The sequence below is a fragment of the Mustela putorius genome, unplaced genomic scaffold (genome assembly GCF_011764305.1).
Source record: "Mustela putorius furo isolate JIRA1106 unplaced genomic scaffold, ASM1176430v1.1 tig00000228_pilon_pilon_pilon, whole genome shotgun sequence".
NCBI classification, from domain to species: Eukaryota; Metazoa; Chordata; class Mammalia; order Carnivora; family Mustelidae; genus Mustela; species Mustela putorius.
This window is the reverse complement of record NW_025421322.1, coordinates 3,952,345-3,979,361: the sequence shown is the minus strand read 5'-3', so window position 1 is coordinate 3,979,361 and position 27,017 is coordinate 3,952,345. Positions and strand designations below refer to the sequence as shown.

Genomic DNA, 27,017 nt, shown 5'->3' with positions numbered 1-27,017 from the left:
TTACCCCCATTTCAAAAAAAAAAAAAAAAATCCTCTGTCCTTTACATCCTAATTCAGTCAACAAAACTACCATCTTCTCGGTCTAAGAAAGTAAAAGGTGAACTTCTAGATCTCTAACTTTGCAAAGTGATGCTAATGAGCTTTGAAAATTTCAGGGCAGAGTGATGCTTGACCATGAAGCATACAGGAGGACACTGCACTCCAAGCACCAGACGACCGAAGAAATATCCATGTATATAGTAGAATCATTTTTGGATATGTAGCATTTCTGGTGAAGGCACATCAACACCAATATGTATGTCCACAGGGGAACTGAACATGTATAGGTCAAGATCAAAAGAGCAAGAGTTAAAGATTTGGGGCTCATCCTAATAGAGACAATATCTGAAGCCACTAGATTTCCAATAAAAAGAAAGATAAGGATTAACGCTCCTAAAATATGGCAGACTAGGTTAAGTGGAAACATTGGAGGCTGGGTGATGCTAACAATAAAGTTTAAAAAAAAAAAGAAAGAAAGAAAAGAAAAAATTTCAGCCAGGTTCAAACAGTGAATCAGACTGAAGAGATACAGTTATGCTCAAGGTATAGGAGCTGACTGAAGCAGGTGAGGAATAAAGAGGACTCAAAATGGTCCAAGTATGGAAGGAGACCATTACCAAACTCAACACTTGAAACCAGTAACACAGTAAAAAATTCCAACTCTTGAAAAGAGGTCAAAATTGAACATGAAGCTGCAAATAAGAATTGACACAAATAACTTTGTATCGCCCAATATCAACACCTAGGAACCCTAAATTGCCAAAATAAGACAGCTCCAGAGAAGCCACAACAAGCTAACTATAAAACTACTAGACAAGAACAGATGAGCAAAAGGGCTGGAGAGAGAAAAGGTGGTAAAATAGATAGTGACCCTATTCAAAATAATCTTACAAACCACTATTCTAAAACACACAAAGCAATCCAATGCCACAACAGCTAAAGAAATAAATGACATGCACTCACAGTTATGTTAATCTTCTAGAACAGATTTAGAAGGTTTTAAAATAAATGTATTAAAATTCTCACACAGTGGGACACCTGGGTGGCTCAGTTGGTTAAGCAGCTGCCTTCGGCTCAGGTCATGATCCCAGCGTCCTGGAATCGAGTCCCACATCGGGCTCCTTGCTCAGCAGGGAACCTGCTTCTCCCTCTGCCTCTGCCTGCCATTCTGTCTGCCTGTGCTTGCTCCCTCCCTCTCTTTCTCGGATAAATAAACAAAGTCTTTTAAATAAATAAATAAATAAATAAAATCCTCACACAGTGATATGAATGAATAATATCTACACACACACATACACCACACAAAGGAGGTAAAGAGATAGCTCCTCCTTCAGCATTATGATAAAAAACTATATTAAATTTAAACAAACCAACAGCACGGAAGACAGCCCAGAAACAGATCCAGACAGACATGAATACTTAGAATATGAGACAGGTGGCATTATAAATCAGAGGGGAAGAAAAACTATTCAAATGGTACAAGAGCAAGTTAACCACATGCCTGCCTCATACTAAACATGAACACACACACACACACACACACACACATTCTAATAACCTAATTTCTAACCATTCAGTATTAACTTGTTTTCTTCCTGTCTCCAAATTTAATTTAAGGGTTCAAATTATTGGGGTATTACTTAAGCAAGGTACCTGAGTATGTGATAATTTAACACTAAATGATACCTTACCTCTCCCAATTATCTATTTCTACATAAAGATCATATAGACACAAAAACTCTACTGTCCACACTGAAAAGGTCATCTCAACATAAATGTCTGTAGACTAAATTTTCACTAATCAAAAACATACAAATTCTCATCATACCAATTTAGAAAAAGCAATATTTAGTATTCATGCTCTTTCAATGGAATTAAATGTTAATTTGGGATGGTCACATACTTTAAAAGGAAGGCAGAATTTTCCCGTAAAGCCCAGACAATAAAAATTTAGGTTTGCAATCTATATAGTCTGTTGCAACAAGTCAATTCCGCAATTGCCCGTTGAAAATCAAAACAGGGATGCCTAGATAGCTCAGTCTGTTAAGTGTCTGCCTCCAGCTCAGGTCATGAACCCAGGGTCCCTGCTCAGTAGGAAGTCTGCTTCTCTCTCTCCCTGCTGCTCTGCCTACTTGTGCTCTTTTTTCTCTCTGTCAAATAAATAAATAAAATCTTTTTTAAAAGAAAGAAAAGAAAAAAATGAAAACAGCCATTGACAATATGTAAACAAATAAGACTGGCTGTATTTAAAAAATTTATTTACCAAAAAAGGGGGTAGGTCCATGCACTGTAGTTTGATGACCCCTGCTTTAAAACATTTGTCCTAATAGAAATGTACAGGATAAACATTTATCCAACTTGAAATTGCATTATAACCCAGTGTTTTCATCATTTGCCTTAAGGGAAAAAATTCAGACCACCTCCACAGCTAAGAATTTTTGCTTGGCAAAAGGACTGCCAAGAAGACAAGGCATTTCTACTATTATCCTTTTGGCTAACTTCTAATGAAAGAGTAGATTCAAAAAGAGAAAGGAAATCAAGTGGCGGTAAGAAAATAGGCTTAAGTTTCTAGGAGAAATAGAAATATATATAGAAATACATAAGCATTTCTGCAAGGAAATAATATATGTAACTACAGCATATTATCAAAACAGCATATTCCAAATATTTATAAGTATATATGTGATAATGCTGCCAACATGGTAAAATAAGATCTAAAAGTAACCTGAAAAAAAACATGGGTGGAAAAAATGGAAACATCTAATCATATGTAATTCTAAAAGGGGGGATACTCCCAGAATATCCTAATATTCTAATAAGAAAAAAAATGCATTTCAGATAAATTTTCGGTGAAGCACAGAATTGTCCCAATAGAATGTGACTGCATTCTCAATAGTACTAAAATCAATTGATATTTTAAAGAATTTCAAGTGTTTTAAAGGAATGAAAATATTAAAAAGTATTTAATTATACACTATAACATTAGCAAGTATAAAATTCATAAATTCTTAAATATTCAGATTATAATGAATCCTTTTGCTTTAGCTATGAAAGGGGCCCTTACTTCTAAAGAAGTGGTATAATACTAAGTATGCGGCTTTTAAAAAAAAAGGGGGGAGGGGGTAATAAAGGAAAAACTCAACAACCATAATGTTTCTTTCAATAAGAAATGCTTTATTTTGTATTTAAAACCCCCTAACATCTATTCTAAATTTCAGTATCCACTTATACTCAGGCTTTAAACAATGATAAAGAAAAGATGTAATTACCTTTAACTAGTCTAAGAAAACAATGTATTCTCTTTTTTCTTTTTTGTTTTGAAAAGCAGAGAGTTTTAGTTTAGGCAAGGGTGTCTCTTTCTCCTATTTTTTTTTTAATTAACATAGAATGTATTATTAGCCGAAGGGGTACAGGTCTGTGTATCGCCAAGTTTACACACTTCATAGCACTCACCATAGCACATACCCTCCCCAATGTCCATAATCCCACCACCCTCTCCCTACCCCACTCACCGCAGCAACCCTCAGTTTGTTTTGTAAGATTAAGAGTCTCTTATGGTTTTTTTCCCTCCCGATCCCATCTTGTTTCATTTATTCTTTTCCTACCCTCCAACCCCCAATGTTGCATCTCCACTTCCTCATATCAGGGAGATCATATGATAGTGATAGTTGTCTTTCTCCAATTGACTTACTTCGCCAAGCATAATACCCTCTAGTTCCATCCACATCATCACAAATGGCAATATTTCATTTCTTTTGATGGCTGCATAGTATTCCATTGTATATATACCACATCTTCTTTATCCATTCATCTGTTGATGGACATCTAGGTTTTTTCCATAGTTTGGCTATTGTGGACATTGCTGCTATAAACATTCGGGTGCACGTGCCCCTTCGGATCACTACATTTGTATCTTTAGGGTAAATACCCAGTAGTGCAATTGCTGTGTCATAGGGTAGCTCTGTTTGCAACTTTTTGAGGAACCACCATGCTGTTTTCCAGAGTAGTTGCACCACCTTGCATTCCCACCAACGCCAGCATCTGTCATTTCCTGACTTGTTAATTTTAGCCATTCTGACTGGTGTGAGGTGGTATCTCATTGTGGTTTTGATTTGTATTTCCCTGATGCCAAGTCATGTGGCATCAGGGAAAAGTACAGCATCCTTTTCTGATTAAAGGGAAAGTACAGCATCCTTTCCTGATTAAAACTCTGCAAAGTGTAGAGATAGAGGGTACATACCTCAATATCATCAAAGCCACCTAAGAAAAACCCACCACAAATATCGACTCAATGGAGAAAAACTGAAATCTTTTCCGCTAAGGTCAGGAACACGGCAGGGATGTCTATCATCACCACTAATATTCAACATAGTGATAGTAGTCTTAGCCTCAGCAATCAGGCAACAAAAAGAAATTAAAGGCATCCAAATTGGCAAAGAAGAAGTCAAACTATCACTCTTTGCAGATAATATGATACTATATGTGGAAAACCCCAAGGACTCCAGTCCAAATCTGCTAGAACTTCTACAGTAATTCAGTCAAGTGTCAGGATATAAAATCAATGCACAGAAATCAGTTGCATTTCTTTACACCAACAATAAGACAGAAGAAAAAGAAATTAAGGAGTCAATCCCTTTGTACCCAAAACCATAAGATACCTAGGAATAAACCTAACCAAAGAGACACAGAATCTATACTCAGAAAACTATAAAGTACTCATGAAAGAAATTGAGGAAGACATAAAGAAATGGAAAAAATGCTCCATGCTCATGGATTGGAAGAATAAATATTGTGAAAATGTCTATGCTACCTAAAGCCATCTACACATTTAATGCAATCCCTATCAAAACCCCACCCATTTTTTTCAAAGGAATGGAACAAATAATCCTAAAATTTATATGGAACCAGAAAAGACCTCGAATAGCCAAAGGAATGCTGAAAAAGAAAGCCAAAGTTGGTGGCATCACAATTCCGGACTTCAAGCTCTATTACAAAGCTGTCATCATCAAGACAATATGGTACTGGCAAAAAAAACAGACACATAGATCAATGGACCTGAATAGAGAGCCCAGAAATAGACCCTAAGCTCTACGATCAACTAATCTTCAACAAAGCAGGAAAGAATGTCCAATGGAATAAAGACAGTCTCTTCAACAAATGGTGTTGGGAAAACTGGACAGCCACATGCAGAAAAAAGAAATTGGACCATTTCCTTACACCACACATAAAAATAGACTCAAAATGGATGAAGGACCTCAATGTGTGAAAGGAATCCATCAAAATCCTTGAGGAGAACACAGGCAGCAACCTCTTCGACCTCAGCCACAGCAACTTCTTCCTAGGAACATCGCCAAAGGGAAGGGAAGCAAGGGCAACAATGAACTATTGGGACTTCATCAAAAGCTTTTGCACAGCAAAGGAAACAGTTAACAAAACCAAAACACAACTGACAGAATGGGAGAAGATATTTGCAAACGACCTATCAAATAAAGGGCTAGTGTCCAAAATCTATAAAGAACTTATCAAGCTCAACACCCAAAGAACAAATAATCCAATCAAGAAATGGGCGGAGGACATGAACAGACATTTCTGCAAAGAAGACATCCAGATGGCCAACAGACACATGAAAAAAACAATGTATTCTTTATTAAAAAATTATAGTTTATATATCTAATAAACTTGTTTTTCAGAGCCCATACTCTTTAACAGCTTAAACAGTTAGCAGTTTAAAGTCTGTCTCATTTGAAAAAGAGCAATAATGATTATTTTTTATTTCATAAAGGTGTATCCAATCTCTTATTGGCTTTTCTCTGATACATGAAAAACTTCTGTTAACAAGAATTATTTAATACAGAAAAAAACCCTAAATAACATCTTCCCCTTTCTATGACATTGCTGTTTGCACTGTATATATTAGAATAATTTTATATATACTCAATGATATTTCCTATTTTCCCTATAAAACAATGCAATTCAGAGGCAAATAATGGTGTTAATAAATAGGATACTAAAATTGAGAATGAGATCTAATTTGCAGAGATGTCTGCATTTAGACAAACTGAAGCAAACAATAAAACCTGCCAGGAGAATCAAAGAGAGCACTGTAATACAGGTGTGAGCCTAGACTTCGGGAGCATCTCAACAACTATAGGAATACTGATTAGAAGAAGCACCTGTGTATGCAGGTGCACAAAATAGCCATGAACAACAAACAAGATGCTCTCAAAATTACTCCGTCTTTGGACAATGTGGACAAATTTAATCTCCACCAAAAAGATATCAACTCTGAATATTACAGTCTTTTATAATCACCTCAAATTAGAAGGACAAAAATTCACTTACAAGTAATACTAACAGATCATTACAGAAGTTTAAAAGAATAGATCCATTTGAGTAGTAAGGGAAGAAGCCAGATTACAGTGGGTTAAAGAGTAAGTGATTGTTAAGCAAATTGAGACAGGAAAAGACTCCCTTAAGCCTAGACAAAAAAAGAGCCTGAAAATAGTAAAACAGAATGGAACAGGTACAGGAGCATATTTAGGATACTCTGCACAGTGGATGCAGGAGACACCAGCTGATAAGTGGGAAAAGAAAGAGTCCTCAATGTCAGAACAGTATTTATAAAGGAATCTTTTAAAAGTATACAGATAAGTCATACTGTAAAATAATATTCTAAGTATTGTGGGCATAAACAATACAAGAAGCTTTATATTCATTGTTAATAATCATCACAAACATCCTATAAGATACTGTTTTCTAACAAGTGAGGAAATTAAAGTTCATAAGGATAAACAGCTTATCAAAAGTGAAAATTTTTGACAAGTACTAGAGTTTGTTAAAGTCTTGAAATTTTGAGTTCAAAAAAGGAAGGAATTACTTTAAGCTGTTTCTATTACTTTCACTAAAATCCTTTCATCTTCTTAGAGTTAGCCATTTTTCTTCTCATTCCAATTCTTGCTGTTCTATTTTAAATACAAAGTAGGCAGAACTGCTATTACAAAAGCCCTAGGCATAGGCAGATAACCAGGAGTTAACCCAAAAGTTAAATCTAGAAATCAGAATTGTTAAGCAAAGAAAGCAGCAAAGACTTTCTCAAACAAACAAAAGCTGAAAGAATCTGTAGTAAGTTGAAATGACTACAAAAAATATTCAGGTTCTTCGAGCATAATAAAATGCTGCTAGATGAAAACTTTGATCTATATAATGAAATTGAGAACTATGTGGATAAATACAACAGACACTTTTTCCTATGTTTTAATTTCTTAAAACAGACCATTCAAAGCAATCATAATAACAACATATTGCAGATTTATAATATATAGAGAGGAGTTATTATAACATTAGCACAAATGATGGCAAGGGATAAAGAGAAGCATACTGTTGTAAGCACACTAAAGAATAATATTTACATTACCCCTGAAGTGGTATATTATTATTTGAAAGTAGATGATGTAACCTAAACACACACATTGTTAACCCTAGAGCAAACACTAAAAATTGGAGAGAGCAAATAAACCAATAACAAGAATAAAATGGAATGTTCATATATATTCAGCTAACCCAAAAACAGCAAGAAAGGAAAAAAGATACAAGAATTAGATGGGACAAATAGAAAACAAAAAGAAAATTGACTTAAGACCGACCTTTCTAAAAGCCACATAAAATATAAATAATCTATTACACTCCAACTAATAAACTGTCAGACTAGTAAAACCCAACTCTGTCTATAGAAAACTCAGTTCAGATACAGACTCAGGAGTTTCTAAGTACTAGATAACCAGAGTTTCAAAACAAAAAACAAAAAAGACAAAATGAAGAAATTCAAGAAAAAAGAAAATTAGCAGTATGTAATCATCAGAAGGAAAATCAGAAAACCATTACATTTTATTAATTGAAAGGAACCCTAGGGGCGCCTGGGTGGCTCAGTGGGTTAACGTCTCTGCCTTCGGCTCAGGTCATGATCCCAGGAGGTCATGATCCCAGGGTCCTGGGATCGAGCCCCGCATTGGGCTCTCTGTTCAGCAGGGAGCCTGCTTCCCTTTCTCTCTCTCTGCCTGCCTCTCTGCCTACCTGTGATCTCTGTCTGTCAAATAAATAAATAATCTATTAAAAAAAAAAAAAAAGAAAGAAAGAAAGGGACCCTATACACTAGATTGTGGATCAAACAAAAGTAAAATACTAGAAGCTGCAGTCTGTGTTCTTCATTATTGTTAATGCCAGACAACACATTGAGATGCCTTAAGGCTAGAAAGGAAAAGAGAACATGCAACCACCACCAAGCTGCAAAGTATCAAACTAGCAGTGTTTTCTGTTTGCAGCACTGAAACATATAAATTATAGTGTCCACAACACTGAATACTGTAATTAAGGTTGCACTGGCACTTCTATTACAACCCCATATTTTCATTCATTCATAACATTCTTAGAAAGTCCCTCATTAAAGTAAAAGACTTCATTATTTATTTGAATCCAAATGTGACTTTTCTTCTTCCTAAAGAAAAGATACAAGAGAATGAAAATACCATTTTCAGCTCAAAAGAACAAAAGGGAAAAACTTTCCAAGGATAAAACAAATATAACAGGACCCCTCGAAAACATCCAACATGGCAAATGGGAATTAAAACATCCTCAGTAAATTTAATTTTTCTATTTAACCAAAAACCCAGTTTATACCAAGTTCGGTTTTCATATGACATATATTTTAAGCTTATATATGCCATAATAAAAAATTCTAGGATTTAAATCAGTAGTTTTTTTTAAATCAAGAACAAAGCAATTTATTAAAGTAAAAGTAGGGGTACTGGATGGATCAGCTGGGTAAGTGTCAATCCTGTTTCAGGTTAGGTCAAGATCTCAGAGTTATTAGGTCGAGTCCCAGCTCCATGCTCAGGGCAGACTCTGCTTTAGATTCTCTCTCTCCCTCTCCCCTGTTCTCCCCCAGCAACACACACATGCACACATTCTCTCTCTAAGATAAATAAAATCTTAAAAAAAAAAAAAAGTCAAACTATATACAAACTGAAATACCTAATTTTGTATATCTTGGGAGATTTTTATTACTGTCAATTGCAAACAAGTGAAGTTAATAAATAACAAATCAATAAATACACTATTCTCTTTCTACCTTTTTTTTTTTAATATTTTATTTATTTATTTGTCAGAGAGAGAGGGAGAGAGAGAGCACAGGCGGACAGAATGGCAGGCAGAGGCAGAGGGAGAAGCAGGCTCCCCGCCAAGCAAGGAGCCCGATGCGGGACTCGATCCCAGGACGCTAGGATCATGACCCGAGCCGAAGGCAGCGGCCCAACCCACTGAGCCACCCAGGCGTCCCTCTTTCTACCTTTTTATATGTAATACAAGTAAAATTCCATGTTCCCATAGAGAAGAATACACAATTATTACAACAAAATTCTTAATCATCTATATGCCAATAGAAGAAAATAGCAGTGTTGAAATGCAATGGAAAACTAAAATAATCTGTATTTAATTTTTATTATTTGTGGGGTTCCTGGGTGGCTCAGTCGATTAAGCGTCTGCCTTTGGCTCAGGTCATGATCCCAGGGTCCTGGGACAGAGCCCCACACATCGGACTCCCTGCTCAGCAGGGAGCCTGGTTCTCCCTCCTCCCTCTGCCATTCCCCTTGCTTGTGCACGCTCTCTAATAAATGAAAAAAACTTTTTAAAAATTTATTTTTTGTATTTAGGTTTTGTGGATTTGCTGCTAGTAACAGATTTTTTTATACTAATATTTAAATTACTCAAAGCTCTCTAGAGAGTATTGAAAAGCCAGAGGCAAAACATAAATTTTGTGAAATTCATCCATCAAATAGATTATATATAAATAGTGAAGAATAGAATTTTTCAATGGATTTTTATAAAGACAAAAGACATTTTAAGATACTGTTTACACTAAACTTGAAGTAAGGGTATTCTAATTTGCCAATATATTAATGGGAATCAAAGCATCTGGACTTTGTTGATAAAGCAATGAAAATTTACTCAGATAAATCATTCTCATCTATTATCCATGTCCATAAATGAGATGCTTATTTTATACATTGTATTTCTTTAGGTTCTACAGTTATCAATACAGTGTCAGTGTGATGAACTACAAATGATTTAGAGAACCTGAAATATAAGAGAAGAGAAAGTGATCCAGGAAGCCAGGCTAAAAAGATTGAGAAGAACTACAGAAGCAACAGGAAGGTAACCATTAATAAGTTTTAAGCACAAGAGTTAAGCAATCAGGACTACAGTTTAGGAATATCCTCCCTGGGCAATATTAAAAATGGTTTGGAGAGAAGTACCAATGACGACTGAAAGACCTATACTCAAGAGACAGTACAGGAGTGGAATCCAGAAATGGATGAATAATTGAATAAAAGCAGTACAGAAAGTTAAGGATGACTTCAGCATTTCTGAATTGAAGGTAAATAACAGAACTATTATTTACAGGAACTATAAAAGGAGTAAAGGATTTGAGGCTTAGATTAATTCAATTTGTAACAGTCACATAAACAAAGATCCATTTTGCTCTTAATGTTAGAGCTCAGAAAATGAGACTGAACTCTAAGAATTTTATTAATTAACAGAATAACTAAACCCACAGAAAATAAAATTATCCAAGGACAAGATTAAAATATTGAAAGCGTAGTACACTCAATTTAAATTTTGTGATGGAAGGCAGAGAAGATGTCACAAGAGAAGCCAGACTGGTGCCAAGAGTTGGGGAAACAATCAGAGGAGCCACAGAAAGTCAAGTTTTCAGAAAGAGACCAAAATTATAAACTATCACAGTTGAGTGAGGATTGAAAAGTAAATGAAAAGTGTCCACTAACTTTTGCAACAGTGATGTTACTACTGACCTTTGCTGAAGTGTTTACAATGGCATTATGGAGGCATATTAACTCAAACTGCATAAAAGACTTAAACATACAACTACAAAATTCTTAGAAAAAAATGTACAAGAAAATCTTTGCTAGGCAAAGAGTTATTAGATTTGACATCAAAAGCTCATATGCATAAAAGGAAAAACTGATAAATTGGACCTAGTCAAATTTAAAACCTTTTGTTCTCCAAAAGGCCCTGTTATGAGGATTAGAAGACAAATTACAAACTGCAGGAAGTATTTGCAAACCATATACCTGAGACAGAACTTGTTTCTAGGATACACAAAAGTACTCTCAGAACTCAACACTGAAAAAACAAACATTCAAATTAGATAGTGAATAAAAAGCATGAATACACATTTTACTAATGCAGGTGGCAAATAAGTATAGAGAAGTGTTCAACATAATTATCCTAAGGAAAATGCAAATTAACACAAAATGAGTTATCACTGCATACTTATCAGACTAGCTAAATAAAAAGTAGTTCACGCTAGTGAGGACAAAGAGAAACTGGATCACTCCTATACTACTCATGGGAATGTATAGTAGGCATTCTGGGAATCAAGTCAGCAGTTTCTTTTAATAAAAATGGACTTCCCGGGCGCCTGGGTGGCTCAGTGGGTTAAGCCTCTGCGTTTGGCTCAGGTCATGGTATCAGGGTCCTGGGATCAAGTCCCGCATTAGGCTCTCTGCTTGGCAGGGAGCCTGCTTCCTCCTATCTCTCTGCCTGCCTCTCTGCCTACTTGTGATCTCTCTCTGTCAAATAAATAAATAAAATCTTTTAAAAAAAAAAAAAAAAAGGACTTCCCATCAGATGCAATGATAGTGACCTTGAGCACATATCCCAAAGAAATGAAAACTTATAGAAGCATAGAAATGTGTACACAAATGTTTAGAGCAACACTATTTATAATATCAACAATGGGAAGCTACCAAAAAGTTGTTCAATGGATGAATGGTTAACAATGAGACAACACCTGTTGACATCACAGCAATATGTCTTTGGGGCCTCCTGCAATCTCTACTGATGCTGACCTCAGCTAATGGAGCTGCAGAGACTACACTATAAAGCCTACCACAGACCAAAACTACATCATTTCAGCCAGCCAGGACCCCTGTACCCACCCACAGGTAAAGGTCTGACCCACCAAAACCATTCTGTAAAGTGTCTGGAAGAGGTGACTGCTCCAAATATGCAGACATCAGTGCAAGGCCGTAACACACACACACCCAAGGAAACATGACACCATCAACAGTACACAATTTTCCAGTAACTAACGCCAAAGAAATGGAGACCTACAAATTGCCAGACAAAAAAATTTAAAAGAATAATTCTAAGGAAGTTCAGTGAACTGCAAAAGCAGACAGATCACGCAAAGACCTCAGGAAAACAAAAAGTGATCAAAATGAGTTTGAGAGAAAGAAACCATAAAAAAAGAACTCAACAAATCCGGTAGTTGAAAACTTAAATTTAAAAATTCAGTATCAATGCCAGACTTGATCAAGTAGAATAATCTGTGAACTCAAAAACAAATCATTTGAAATTGTCCATTCAAGGGAGAAAAACTAAGAAAGAACTTAGAAAAATGAAGAAAACTATGTGAATTATAAGATATCATAAAGCAAAATATTTACATTATTGAAGTGTCAGAAGAAGAGATGGAAAGGGGCCGAAACCTTAAAGAAATAATGGCAAAAACTTCCCAAATTTGAGAAAAGAAAATGGACTTCCAAGAACATAAAACTCCTAGGTCTCCATACAGATTCAACCTGCAAAGGACTTCAATCAAGAGATACTATAATAAAACTGTCAAAAATTAAAGACAAAGAGAAAATTTTGAAAGCAGCTAAAAAAAAGAAACTAATCTCGTACACAAAAAGAAAATAAGGCTATCAGCTGATTTCCCAGTCAGAAGAACATGGAATGGTATATTAAAAGTGTTGAATATATCTTATTTAGTGGAACTGACAAACAAGAATACTTTACCAGGCAAGGCTATCCTTCAGAAATGAAAGAGAGGTCAAGGTGTGCCCGGACGGGGAAGCCAAGGGAGTTCATCACTAGGCCTACACTATAAGAAATGTTAAAAAGGAATTCTTCAAGATAAAATGAAAAGAGATTAAATAGGTAACTTGTTAAATAGGTAAGTATATGGTTAAAGCCAGAAAACTTTAATACCGTAATGGTGATGCATACAAATCACTTTATTGTAACGTTTAAAAGACAAAATTATTTAGGGGCATCTGGGTGTCTCAGTGGGTTAAAAGACAAAATTATTGGAGTACCTGGGTGGTTGAATCAGTTAAGCATCCAATTCTTGGTTTCAGCTCAGATCATGATCATGAGTTCATGGGACAGAGCCCTGCATCTGGCTCTGTGCTCAGTGCAGAGTCTGCTTCTGATTCTCTCTCCTGCTCTCATACTCTCTCTCTCAAATAAAATCAATAAAATCTTTTTCAAAAAGACAAAAGTATTAAAAAATATCTACAGTAATTTTTTAGTGAATACACAATATAAAAATGTTAATTGTGACATCAAAAACATAAAATATGGGGGAGCAGTAATGAAAGACTAACATTTTTTGAAGTAATAGGAGTTAAGCAGTTATCGGCTTAAAACAGATTAAGATGTTTTATCAAAGCTTCATGATCACATAAAACAAAAACATATCGTATATTCACAAAGATAAAAAGAAAGGAATCAAGGTGGCTCAGTCAGTTAAGCAACCAACTCTTGATTTCAGCTCAGGTCATGATCTAAAGGTGGTGGGTTTGAGCCCCATGTTGGGCCCCTCACTCAGCGAGGAGTCTGCTAGAGATTTTCTCTCCCTCTCCCTCTACCTCTGTCCCTCCCACACACCCATGCACTCTCTCAAATAAATCTTTAACAAATGGGAAAGAAAGGAATCAAAGCATGCCACTACAGAAAATCATCAAATCTCAAAGAAAAACAGTGAGAGAGAAATAAAGGGACAAAGGAAATGCAAAACAACCAGATAACAATACATGGCAATAATAAGTACATACCTATCCCTAATTACTTTAAAGGTAAATCAAATAAATTCTCCAGTCAAAAGAAATGGAGTGACTAAATGGATGAAAAGTTTAAAAAAAAAAAAAAACACAGCCCAAATACATGCTGCCTAGAAGAGCATATGCCTAGCACATATACTCAAAATGAAGGAATTGAAAAAGATATACCATGCAAGTGGAAAACAAAACACAGCAAGGGTAGCTATAGTTATAATTAGACAAAATAAACTTTAACTCAAAAGCTGTAACAAGAGACAATGATAAGTCAATTCATCAAGAGAATATAATCACTATAAATATACATGCACCCAATATTAAAACACCTAAATATATCAACAATTCTGAAGGCAGAATTATACAGCAACATGATACTAGTAGGAAATTTCAATACCTCACTTTCAACAATAGATAGTTTATCCAGAGAGAAAACCAATAAAGAAATACTGAACTTGGGGCACCTGGGTGGCTCAGTGGGTTAAGCCTCTGCCTTCAGCTCGGGTCATGATCTCAGGGTTCTGGGATCGAGTCCCGCATCAGGCTCTCTGCTCGGCAGGGAGCCTGCTTCCTCCTCTCTCTCTCTCTCTCTCTCTCTCTCTACTTGCCTCTCTGCCTACTTGTGATCTCTGTCAAATAAATAAAAAAAAAAATCTTTAAAAAAAAAAAAAACAAGTCTTAACATGTCTAAGAAGACTGAAATAATAGCAAGTACCTTTCCCAACCACAATGGAACTAGAAAGCAAGAACATGAGGATAAGTTAAAAATTCACAAATACATGAAAATTACACAGCACACTTCTGAACAATGTGTCAAAACAAGACTTCAAAAATGAAATAAAAAATATCCTAAGACAAACGAAAATGCAAAAGCATACCAAAATATATGAATGCAGCCACAACAATTCTAAGAAGTTAATTTACAGCCACAAGCAGCTACTTAAGAAAAAAAAAAAGATCTCAAATAAGCAACCCAATATTATACTTCAAGGAACAAGAAAATGAACTAAGCCCAAAGACAGCAGAAGGAAAGGAACAACAATGGTCAGAGCAAAAATAAGTAAAATAAAAACTAGAAAAACAATAGAAAGAGATCAACAAAACAGGTTGGCTTTTATTTTTTTTTTAAAGATTTTATTTATTTATTTGACAGAGAGAGATCACAGGTAGGTAGAAAGACTGGCAGAGAGAAAGAGAGAGAGAGAGAGAGAGTGGGAAGCAGGCTCCCTGCTAAGCAGAGAGCCCGATGTGGGACTCGATCCCAGGACCCTGAGATCATGACCTGAGCCGAAGGCAGCGGCTTAACCCACTGAGCCACCCAGGCGCCCCACAGGTTGGCTTTTAAAAAGATAAAATGGACAAGCCTTTAGCTGGAAGACCAATAAATAAAATCAGAAATTTAAGAGGAGACTTTACAACTGATACCACAGAAATATAAAGGATCTTAAGAGACTACTATGAACAATTATATACCAGTAAACTGGGCAACCTAGAATAAGTGAATACATAGCTAGAAATATAACCTAAAAACATACAAATCATAAAGACATAAAAAACTTGAACAGACAATAACTGGTAAGGATGTCAAATCAGTAATCTAAAATCTTAAATCTCAGAGAGGAAGATGACAGCAAAGGAGGAGGACCTAAGGCTCGCCTCATTGCACAAATACAACTAAGTAACTAGCAAATCATCCTAAATACCCCAAAAATCTATCTGTAGACTGGCAGAACAAACTCCACAACTAAAGTCAGAGAAGAGCCCGCACTGAAGAAAGTAGGAAGTGCAGATGTAGGGCTTGGGAGAGAACTGGACGATGGCCACTGCTGCAGCAGGGAATGAGCCATAGATGTGGAGAAGGGTGAGAGACAAAGGAGCACACAAGGGAGCACTGGAGGAAAATGCAATTACTTGGAAAGCAAGAGGGCCCAAATTTCCACTATACGACGACTCGGACTTTTATCTCTAGAGAGAAGTATAGAATCAGACACCTGTTATATAATAGGATATAGGAAAGCCTTGAAAAAGATCAACTTTAGCAATTACTTGGAAAGCAAGAGGGCCCAAATTTCTTTTCAAAAAATTTAAGCTACAGCTTTAAAGGTCAGTGTTCTTGGCCCTGAGCTCACAGGACATTAAGGCTGCTCTTGGAGAAAAAGCAGGACAAACAGCCCATGGACATACATAATGGAAAGAGCAATCTGAAGAGCATGTGGAGCACACAGTGGGAAGGTTAGTTACTCATTTTGGAGCATGTCCCTGAGAGACAGTGGTCCCAGAGACACCCCTCCAGGAACACAGGGACCAGCAGGCACCATTTCCCTCCAGGGTGACTCAACTTGAACACAGAACCACCTCCAGAAACAAGCTCAGCTCCAACACTTACTATCTAACTTGTTTACACAAAGCTCCACCCATGACACTCCTGTGAAACTGCTCTTCCCAATCACCCTTTCCTCAGTACAAGCATGGTGGATGGATGCCCCAGAAAACTGGCCCAAACATCTGCCAACACAGTCTCCTGACCCAGGAATTTTGCAAGTCTTCAGGTCCAGCAGCAGAGGCAACAGGTCTCATTTCAGAACCAGACCAGAGCACACCTAGTTAAAACGCATCATATTCAGGCCAGAGCCCACAAGAGGCAAAGAGAGCCTCTGAAGACTGGCCTGAAAGAAAGCAGCCAGGACAAAACAGCAGAGCACATAAAGTACACACTGGAGACATTCCAGGAGCACCACACCCTGGGGAACAGAGGACACTAAACAACAGGGCACTATATGACCTCTTCTTCATAAGGCCATTACCCTCAAGAAGAGGAAATGTCTGGACACCTGGGTGGCTCAGTCAGTTAAGCATCTGCCTTCGGCTCAGGTCATGATCCCGGGAACCTGGGATTGAGTCCGACGTCAGACTCCCTGTTCAGCAGAGAGTCTGCTTCTCCCTCTCCCTGCCGTTCCCCCTGCTTTGTGCTCTCCTGACAAATTAATAAATAAAATCTTAAAAAAACAAACAAACCAAAAAAAAAAAAAAAACAAACAGGAAATTTAGCCGCCTTTCCTAACACACAGAAACAGGCACATAGACTTGGGACAAAATAAGAATCCCAAGGAATTCGTCCCAAATAAAAAAAATAAATAAATAAGAACATGATTGGAAATTAAATAAAACAGATAAAAGTAACATGCCTGATGGAGTATTTAAAGCAGTGATCATAAGGATACTCACTGGATTAAGAGTGAGGGACATTAGTGAGACCATTAAAGCAGAAACAAGGAATAACAAAACAAAGACAAAGGGTACAATAAACTAAATAACACCTGATGGAATGAATAACAGTCTAGAAGAAGAAATAAATTAATGACCAAAGATAATGGAAAGTAATTAAGATGAAAAGATGGAAAAAATAATTATGTAAAAAGAGAAAAGACTTAGGGAACTCAGTGACTCCAAAGGTAATAACATTCATATCTTAGGAGTCCCAGAAGAAGAGAAACAAAAGGGGGCAGAGAATTTATCTGAAGAAATAATACCTGAATACTTCCTTAATCTAGGGAAACAACAGAGGTACAAATCAAGGACGCACAGAAAATCCTAAATAAAAATCAACTAAGACATACTGTAGTTAAGATGGCAAAATAAAGTGATAAAGAAATAGCTAAAGGATCAAGACAAGGGGCACCTGGCTGGCTCAGTCGGTACAGCATGAAATTCTTGATCTTGGAGTCATCATGAGTTCAGGCCCCACACATTGGGCCTAGAGCAGACTTCAAAAATAAAAAAAGAAACTCTAAAAGAATAACAATAAGACATCATTAAAACAAAAAAAAAAAAACAGGGGCACCTGGGTGGCTCAGATCATGGTCATTCTATGAGGCCAACATACTCTGATACCAAAACCAGATAAAGACACCAAAAGCAAACAAACAAACAAACAAAAAAAAAAAAAAAAAAAAAAAAAAACTACAGGCCAACATCTTTGATGAACACAGATATAAAAATCCTCAACAAAATACTAGTGAACCAAATCCAACGATATATTAGAAAATTTTCTTTTAAAATCAATCAACATGATCAACTGGGATTTATTTCTGGGTTGCAAGGGTGGTTCAATATTCACAAATCAAATGATACATCATATCAATAACAGAAAGGATAAGAACCATATATTGTCATTTCAATAGATGCAGAAAAAGCATGTGACAAAGTACAACATCCACTGATGATAGAAACCTTCAATAAAGTAGGTTTAGAAGGAACATACCTCAACATAATACAGGCCATATATGAAAAACCAACAGCAAGTATCATTCACAATGTGGAAAAACTGAGAGCCTTTCCCCTAAGATCAGGAACAAGACAAGAATGTCCACACTCACCACTTTTATTCAACATAGTAGCAGAGGTCCTAGCCACAGCAACCAAACAACAAAAATAAAAGGCATCCAAATTGGTAAGGAAGAAGTAAAACTATCACTATTTGCAGATGACATAATACTCTACACAGAGAGCCCAAAAGACCCCACCAAAAAACTGCTAGAACTGATCTACAAATTCAGTAAAGGCATATTACTGAAGGATACAAAATCAACATACAGAAATCTGTTGCATTTCTGTATACCAGTAATGAACCAGCAGAAAAAAATTGTGAAAACAATCCTATTTATAATTGCACAAAAAAACATAAAATACCTAGGAATAAACCTAAACAAAGAGGTAAATGATCTGTACTCTGAAAACTACAGAACACTCCTGAAAGAAACTGAAGATGACACAAAGAAATGGAAAGATATTCCAAGCTAGTGGATCAGAAGAACAAATATTGTTAAATTCTCTATACAACTTAAAGCAACTGAACATTTAATACAATCCCTATCAAAATATCACCAGTATTTTTCACAGAGCTAAAACAATCCTGAAATTTGTATGGAACCACAAAGGACCCCAAATAGCCAAAGCAATCTTGAAAAGAAAATCAAAGCTGGAGGCATCACAATTCTAGACTTCAGATTGAATTACAGGGCTGTAGTGGCCAAAACTGTATGCTACTGACATAAAAACCACACACATAGATCAATGGAACAGAATAGAAAACCTAGAAATGAAACCACAATTATACAGTCAATTAATCTTCAACAAAGCAGGAAAAAATACCCAGTCGAAAAAAGACAGTCTATTTAACAAATGGTATTGGGAAAACTGGACAGTAACATGCAAAAGAATGAAACTGGACCACTTTCTTACACCATACACAAAAATTAAATTCAAAACAGATTAAAGACCTAAATGTGAGACAGGAAACCATAAAAGTCCTTGAAGAAAGCACAGGCTGTAATTTCTTGGATGTCAAAACTTTTCTCTAGCTAGATCTCCCGAGGCAAGGGAAACAAGAGCAAAAATAAAGTATTGGGACTTCATCAAAACAAAAAGTTTCTGCACAGTGAAGGAAACAACCAACAAAACTAAAAGACAGCCTGCAGAATGGGAGAAGATATTTACAAATGACATATCTGATATAACCCTGATAGAAAGTTCATATCCAAAATCCATAAAGAACTTATCAAACTCAATACCCCCCAAAACAAATAATCCAATTAAAAATGGGAAGACATGAATAGACATTTTTCCAAACAAGATGTACAGATGGCCGAGAGATACAGGAAAGGATGCTCCACATCACTCATTAGGGAAAAGCAAATCACAATTAGAAGGGTACCCTTACACCTGTCAAAATGGCTAAAATCATAACACAGGAAACAGATGTTTTTAGGGACGTGGAGAAAGGGAAACACTCTTGCACTGTTGCTGGGAATGCAAACCCCTGCAGCTACTGTGAAAGACAGTATAGTTCTTCAAAAAGTTAAAAACAGAACTATTCTATGATTCACCAAATGGACTACTAGGTATTTACCCAAAGAATACAAAAACATTAATTCAAAGGATACATACACCCCAGTGCTTACAGCAACATTATCTACAATACCCAATTTGTTGAAACAGCCCAAATATCTACTGACTAATGAATCAAAAAAGAAGATGTGGTATATACATACACAATGGAATATTATTCGGCCATAAAAAAGAATGCAATCTTGCCATTTGCAACAACTGGATGGAGCTAAAGAGTATAGTGCTATGTCAAATAAGGCAATCAGAGAAAGACAAATACCATATGATTTCATTCATATGTGGAATTTAAGAAACAAAACAAACAAGCAAAAGGTGGCGGAAAGAGCAATAAACCAAGAAATAGACTCTTAACTATAGAGAACAAACTTCCTGGTTACCAGAGGGGAGGCGGGTAGGGGAAAGAGTGAAATAGGCAATGGGAATTAATGAGTGCACTTGTAGTGATGAGCACAAAGTAATTAAAATATAAACTTAAATTCCCAATGAAGAAAAGCCCAAGAAAGGTAACTCACTGGTGAATTACACCATATATATATATATGCATTTTGTCTACATCTCCATAAAAGTGGGACTAAAATGAAAAAACACAGCCAATAAACAAAATATATAAATATATAAATAAAGGATTCCACCTACAGTGAAACTCAGAAGTATCTATTTCTCTACTACATTCCAAAATGGACTCGAATATAATCTCCAGTATTAATTTTAAAAGATTGAAGATAAACAGCAAAGAATAGGAAGCACCTTAATGCTTGCTGCACCTGACTAAACTGAATACCTCACTTACCAGAAGAATTTGGTATACCTCTGAGCGCAAGTAAATTCAGGATCAGATTCATGTATTTAAAATTTCTTCAGCAAAACATTATTTTTCTGTGTATCTTAAAGAAATGTGGTTTGGCTTATTCTTCTCTCAGCTGAGAATGTGAAGGAACATTTATAACTACTACTGTCACTCCTCTATGTATTACTTGGTTTTGAATTACTCAATTTCTCCACCCTTTCCTGTGGCCTGTCACCAGGGCAGATAACTTAGGAATCACTGCCAGGGACTTTCAGGATTCTCTGCTGAATCCTCCATTCACCTTCTTTACACAAAGGTCAATGCCCCACTTTCCAATCTTGTTTCACCACTGCAGTTACAACACCACACACAAGAACTCAAACCCAAGGTCTGAAGTTTGTAGGCAGCACATATAGCCAAAGATTGGAAATTATTTATCTATATACTCCATTTATAAAATTCTTCCCTAGATCAAAATGATATGAACTTACTTTAATTCATTTTATCAACAATTATGTGGCTTCTCTGAACTGTTACACAGGAACAATGTACACGTGTACCAGAGTATTCATCTCCTTCACAGTATAAAAGGGGTTCCCTTGTGAGAGTAAAGACAACACCCTTAATTTATAGGGAATTCTTTCTCACTTTTTTACATGAGTAAGCTACAGACAGAATGTGGACTACATTATCTGCTATTGTAATCACCACTATCATTAACCCACAGCGGTGCAAGTGAGGAAATCAATAATAGTACAATAAATTCCACAGTCCAAGTCAGCATTTTGGAACCCTGTTAAATTTCTGAGAAGATAGTTGTCTTAGTCCATTTGGGCTGCTATAAAAAACACCACAGACTGGGTAGCTTGGTAGCTTATAACAGCAACAGATTTATTTCTCACAGTTCTGGAGCCTGGGAAGACCAGGATCAAGGTGCCAACATGGTCTGGTTTGAGAGCCCTCTTCCCAGTTCATAGCTGGTACCTTTTCACTGTGTCCTCACATGGCAAAAGAGACAGGCATCTCTCTGGAGCCTCTTTAGATGACTCTAATCCCATTTATGAGGGCTCATGACTTAAGCATCTCCCAAAGATCCTATCTCCTAACACAATTATCTTTGGGGAGAATTTCAATATATGAATTTTGGCAGGTGTGGAAGTGAGTGAGGGGGACTACTAAAGTAGTAGTCACTTAAATTAATCCCACCTCATTTAAGAGAATTAAAGTGTGTTATTTTTTCCTAAAGGCCATATAAATATTGTTAATAGCCTTACCAACACTTCGTTCTGCATAGTGCTCAAGCTTCAAGCACAAGATAGGACACTTCCCTCTTCTAAACTAACTAAACAAATAATGGATTTCCACAACACCAAAATGTGCAAGAAGAAAGGACAACAAGATTGTCCTGTAACTCCAAGCACTTACCAGCGACTAAAAGTACGTATATATATTAAGAAAAAGCTGTTTGTTTATCCCCAGTTTTTACTAATAATTTTAAAGTTTTGGTTTAGGTACAAAAGATTTTTTTTTTATGAACAGTGAGTATTCTATAATTAGCCTTGCAGTTATATTTATCAGGTCAAAAGATTTTATAGGGGTTTATTTTTGGAGGGGGGTTGTTGTTTTTGTTTTTTAAACTTTCTAGGTCATACATAGGCCCAAACAAATAGTTCTTTAAAAACAAATTTACTGGGACGCCTGGGTGGCTCAGTTGGTTAAGCAGCTGCCTTCGGCTCAGGTCATGATCCCAGCGTCCTGGGATCGAGTCCCACATCGGGCTCCTTGCTCAGCGGGGAGCCTGCTTCTCCCTCTGCCTCTGCCTGCCACTCTGTCTGCCTGTGCTCGCTCTCTCCCCCCCTCTCTCTGATAAATAAATAAAATCTTTTAAAAAAAAAATGTACTACTGCTCTAGGTTGAAGAAGCTTTTTTGCAAGAATTATTAGTAAGATGAGCAAAGCACACACAACCATAAAATAAGAACTATGCAGCAAGTCCTGCCCTCTTTTACAGGTGAGGCCCACAGAGGCTGAAAAGCAAGAATATGCAAAAGGAGAGGAGCATATAGTTAAATGTAAGTTACTGAGCTAAGTGTTGGATCCACATAGTTCATTAGAGTGAACTAGTTAAATAAGTCAGACCTGGACCACTGATGATGTGTCATGAACGAAATTCTGCAACCAAAGTTAAAAAAAAAAAAAAGCTCACAAGTAAAATCTGAAGGGTGTAAAGGGTCTAGATAACAGAAATGTCTCCCAGAGTAAAGAGCTAACAGTTAAGTATTTTCCGAGTGAAATATCAATGTATTTAAAAAATTCAGTGTGAATATGAGGAATTTCAGAAACAAGACAGAGGATCATAGGGGAAGGGAAGGAAAAATGAAACAAGACGAAATCAAAGAGGGAGACAAACCATAAGAGAGTCTTAATTTCAAGAAACAGGGGAGCGAGGTGGGAGGGTTGGGGTAGTTGGGTGATGGACACTGGGAAGTGTGGTGAGTGCTGTGAATTGTGTAAGACTGATAAATCACAGACCTGTACCCCTGAAACAAATAACACATTATATGTTAATTTAAAAGTAATATTAAGAATTCAGTGTGAGCATCATGGTGGCCTTTATTTGACCTAACACAACAACGTGGGGGCGTCTGGGTGGCACAGATGGTTGAGCATCAGACTTTTGGCTCAAGTCATGATTTCCAGGTCCTGGGATCAAGTGCAGTGTTGGGCTCCCAGCTCAGTGGGGAGCCTGCTTCTCCCTCTCCCCCTGCTGGTGCTGTCTCTCTCTCTCTCTCTCAAATGAATAAGTAAAATCTTTAAAAAAAAAAAAAAAAATTAAACACAACTCGGGTCACCCTGTCATCAAAAAAAAATCTCTATAAAACTAATTACGGAGGGCCTGGGTGGCTTGGTCAGTTGAGCTACATACTCTTGGCTTCAGCTCAGGTCCTGATCTCAGGGTAGAAAAATGGAGATCCACACTCAGCAGAGAGTCAGCTTGAGACTCTCTCCCTTTCCTTCTCCTCCAAGATCATGCATGTGAACTTGCTAAAACAAACAAGTCTTAATTATCATATGATCTCTCTGATATGAGGAATTTGAAAGGCAGGATAAGGAGTTGTGGGGGGTAGGAAAGGAAAAAATGAAACAAGATGGGATCAGGAGGGAGACAAACCATAAGAGACTCTTTATCTTTCAAAACAAACTGAGGGTTGCTGGGGCGTAGTGGGTAGGGATAGGGTGGCTGAGTTATGAAAATTGGGAGGGTATGTGCTATGGTGAGTGCTGTGAAATGTGTAAGCCTGATGATTCACAGACCTGTACCCCTGGGGCAAATAATACATTATATGTTAATAAAATATCGTTGCATGAAAAAATAAATAAATAAATCTTTAAAAAATGACTTACAGAGACATGCTAAGGCAGTATATTGTAATTATGTCTAGAGTCACCCTCAATCATCATATATCTCTTTCTTTAAGTCTCCTTAGAAGGTTACATAAATATCTTGACAATGCTGTTCAGTGCCCTGAAGAGCAGGAAATCAATAAATGTTGGTAGAATTAAACTGAACTTTACAAACTAGACATACCCTTCTTATCAAGGCATTTAGCAATATTATATTTTTGTAATGACATTTTCTGAATTAGACCTCAAATTTCTAACTTTTAAGTAGTGTTTATTACATTGTCAAATATCAACAGTAGTATTTTTAAAAGATTCATATCTATAACTCTAAATGATCCCTTCATTTAATCAACCTCCCAATTTATGAAATAAGTATTTTCTTCATGTGATTCTACAATGTAATAATTTGAAATAATTTAAATTAAATATGGACTTATTCAGTTTTACTAGTACATGTGTAACTTTTAAACTTAATTTCCTACTACACTAATCAAAGCCTAAAACAGGAAAATAAACTGTTTAAAAATGTGTTTCATCTACAATGTCTTACTGAAAAATTAATTCCAATCACTAACCTAAGTATTACTCTCCCGGGATGGACACTGCTGAATAATTTGTCCAAATGTCAACTGCAATTTTCAAAAATCTTTTCTACCTCAAAATTTTAAACATCTGCAAAAAATACTTGTTTTGAGGGTAGTTTACATTCATGACACTTGACCTTTTGCTGTACACACCACAAAATTCAAGTCTCAAATACCATGCAAGCAGGAAACCTGATCATTCCTGCAGTAGCCATCTGCATGGTCCAATATCAAATATTAGTTCTAGGTTGCACTAAGTCATGTGTTACAAATCTTTTTCTGCAGCCTCTATAATTAGTTGTAATTTGCCTCTTTTAAAATGTGTTTCTTATGGGACATCTGGCCTTGAAACTTCCACCTTCCGATTGAAAAAATACTTAGTGTCTGGATTTTTTTTCTCTTTTAATATGGAGCTCTCCATGGGTGGTATAACCAAGTCCAGACTTCTAAAAAAAAAAAAATTAAATTCCAGGAACAGATGATGATTAAGACCACTTAAGTATTACCTAAAATGAATGTAAAATAAAACTCTGTTGTAATAGAACTATTTCACAGATCTCCCATGTTTTTCATGTTTACAAAATAAATTCTCATGGAAATATAGCATTGGTCTACTTACTTCCAGAAACTACATCAAATTAGATGATAAAAGGTTAGAATCAAAGATTTCATAAAAGGAGAAAAGGATGAGCCCAGTGGCCTGATATGACAAAATATCTTCTTAAAATAGGAAATTATTTTAACGTCATAAATAACCTTAATTCACAGACTGGTTATATTTAGGACACACTAAAATTGCCCTAACATTTAATAAATTATTAAATTGTTAAAATTAATATTCATCTCATCATCATCAACTCATTTGGTTCTAGAAAGCATTTTTTAAACTGCAAGTAAAATATGGGCTAACAAAAAAGTAGTAAAAATGAAGAGACAATACTTTTCTATGAAAAGGAAAAATTTATAATATACTACTATCAGATCTATTTCCTTCCTATATTAAATAATTTTTTCTAGAAACTTCTTAAAAAATCAGTATTACACCTTTACAAAAAAGAAAAAACACTAAGAAATGTAAAATGGTCAGAGAAAAGGTCAGAAAAAAAAATCAGCCTCTGATGCCGAAACTTCAAAAACACAATGAAATTTGATAGGTTTCTTAAATCCTACATATGAATGAAATCATATGGTATTTGTCTTTCAATGACTTATTTTGCTTAGCATAATACTCTCTAGTTCTATCCACATCATTCTTTTTATGGCTGAGTAATATTCCATTGTGTATATATATATACCACAGCTTCTTTATCCATTCAAATCAGTAAAGAGGGAAAAAAGGAGGCAAACCAAGAAACAAACTTTTAACTATAGAGAACACACTAATGGCTACCCGAGGGGAGGTGGGTGTAGGGATATGTGAAATAGATGATAGGGATTAAGGCTGCACTTGTGATGAGTACCAGGTGTTGTACAGAAGTGTTAAATTACTATATGCTACACCTGAAATTACTGTAACACTGTATGTTAACTTAAATATTCATCTCAAAAAATGAGAAATGTTCATCTCATTTAAAAATGTCATGTAAATATAAAAAAATCATACAACTCTTTTGCAAAAATTCAAAAACTTCACATGAAAATTGGACACAATCAGGTCCTACTTCTACTAGAGACAGATAATAAGCCATCTACATGATCGCTATGATGGCTATGATTAGATTCAGTGAAATCAGTATGAAAATAACCATTAGATGTTTTATCCAAATATAAGAATACCCTTTTGCAATTATGTTACTTTAATAGGTATGTAAGAAACTCTAAGTGTATATAAACTTTGTGTAAAAGGTGACATATCCCAAAAGTTAAAGAAATAACACCATTAACTATTAAAATAGGTTAACATAAAAAACTAGGTTCAATAACTTACCTGTATTCCATCTTTAAGTTTCAAAATGCATTCCATTGTATTGATGGTAATTACTACTGGTTCTGAACCCAGTTTTGTCCAGGGTACATGGATCCTCAACTCATGAATATGTCCACTTAAAAAAGTGAATGGTAATTTCAGTTCCTTAAAACAAAAATATTAAAAGTTAGTAAGTGCTTAATTTTTTCATTATAATATCCACATTACTTTCTGAAAAGAGAAATGAAATTTCTAAAACAAGGGGCTCCTGGGTGGCTCAGTGGGTTACACCTCTGCCTTCGGCCCAGATCATGATCTCAGAGTCCTGGGATGAAGCCCCGCATCTGGCTCTCTGCTCAGCGGGGAGCCTGCTTCCCCCTCTCTCTCTGCCTACCTCTCTGGCTACTTGTGGTCTCTCTCTCTCTGTGCAATAAAAGTAAATAAAATCTTTTAAAAAAAAAAGAAATTTCTAAA

General features: G+C 36.0%; 1 protein-coding gene across 9 annotated transcripts in view; it reads right to left on the bottom strand.

The window, feature by feature from the left end:
- The window catches only part of VPS13B (vacuolar protein sorting 13 homolog B), a 762,523-nt gene that overhangs the window by 719,103 nt on the left and 16,403 nt on the right, over positions 1–27,017 (bottom strand). For all 9 annotated transcript variants that reach the window (XR_006606124.1, XM_045077980.1, XM_045077982.1 and 6 more), the window contains exon 3: positions 26,565–26,708. Coding sequence is in view for 8 of the 9 variants with exons in the window: in XM_045077980.1 (XP_044933915.1) it covers positions 26,565–26,708 (144 nt within the window). In the remaining variant the exon portion in view is untranslated. The remainder of the gene's footprint in view (positions 1–26,564; positions 26,709–27,017) is intronic.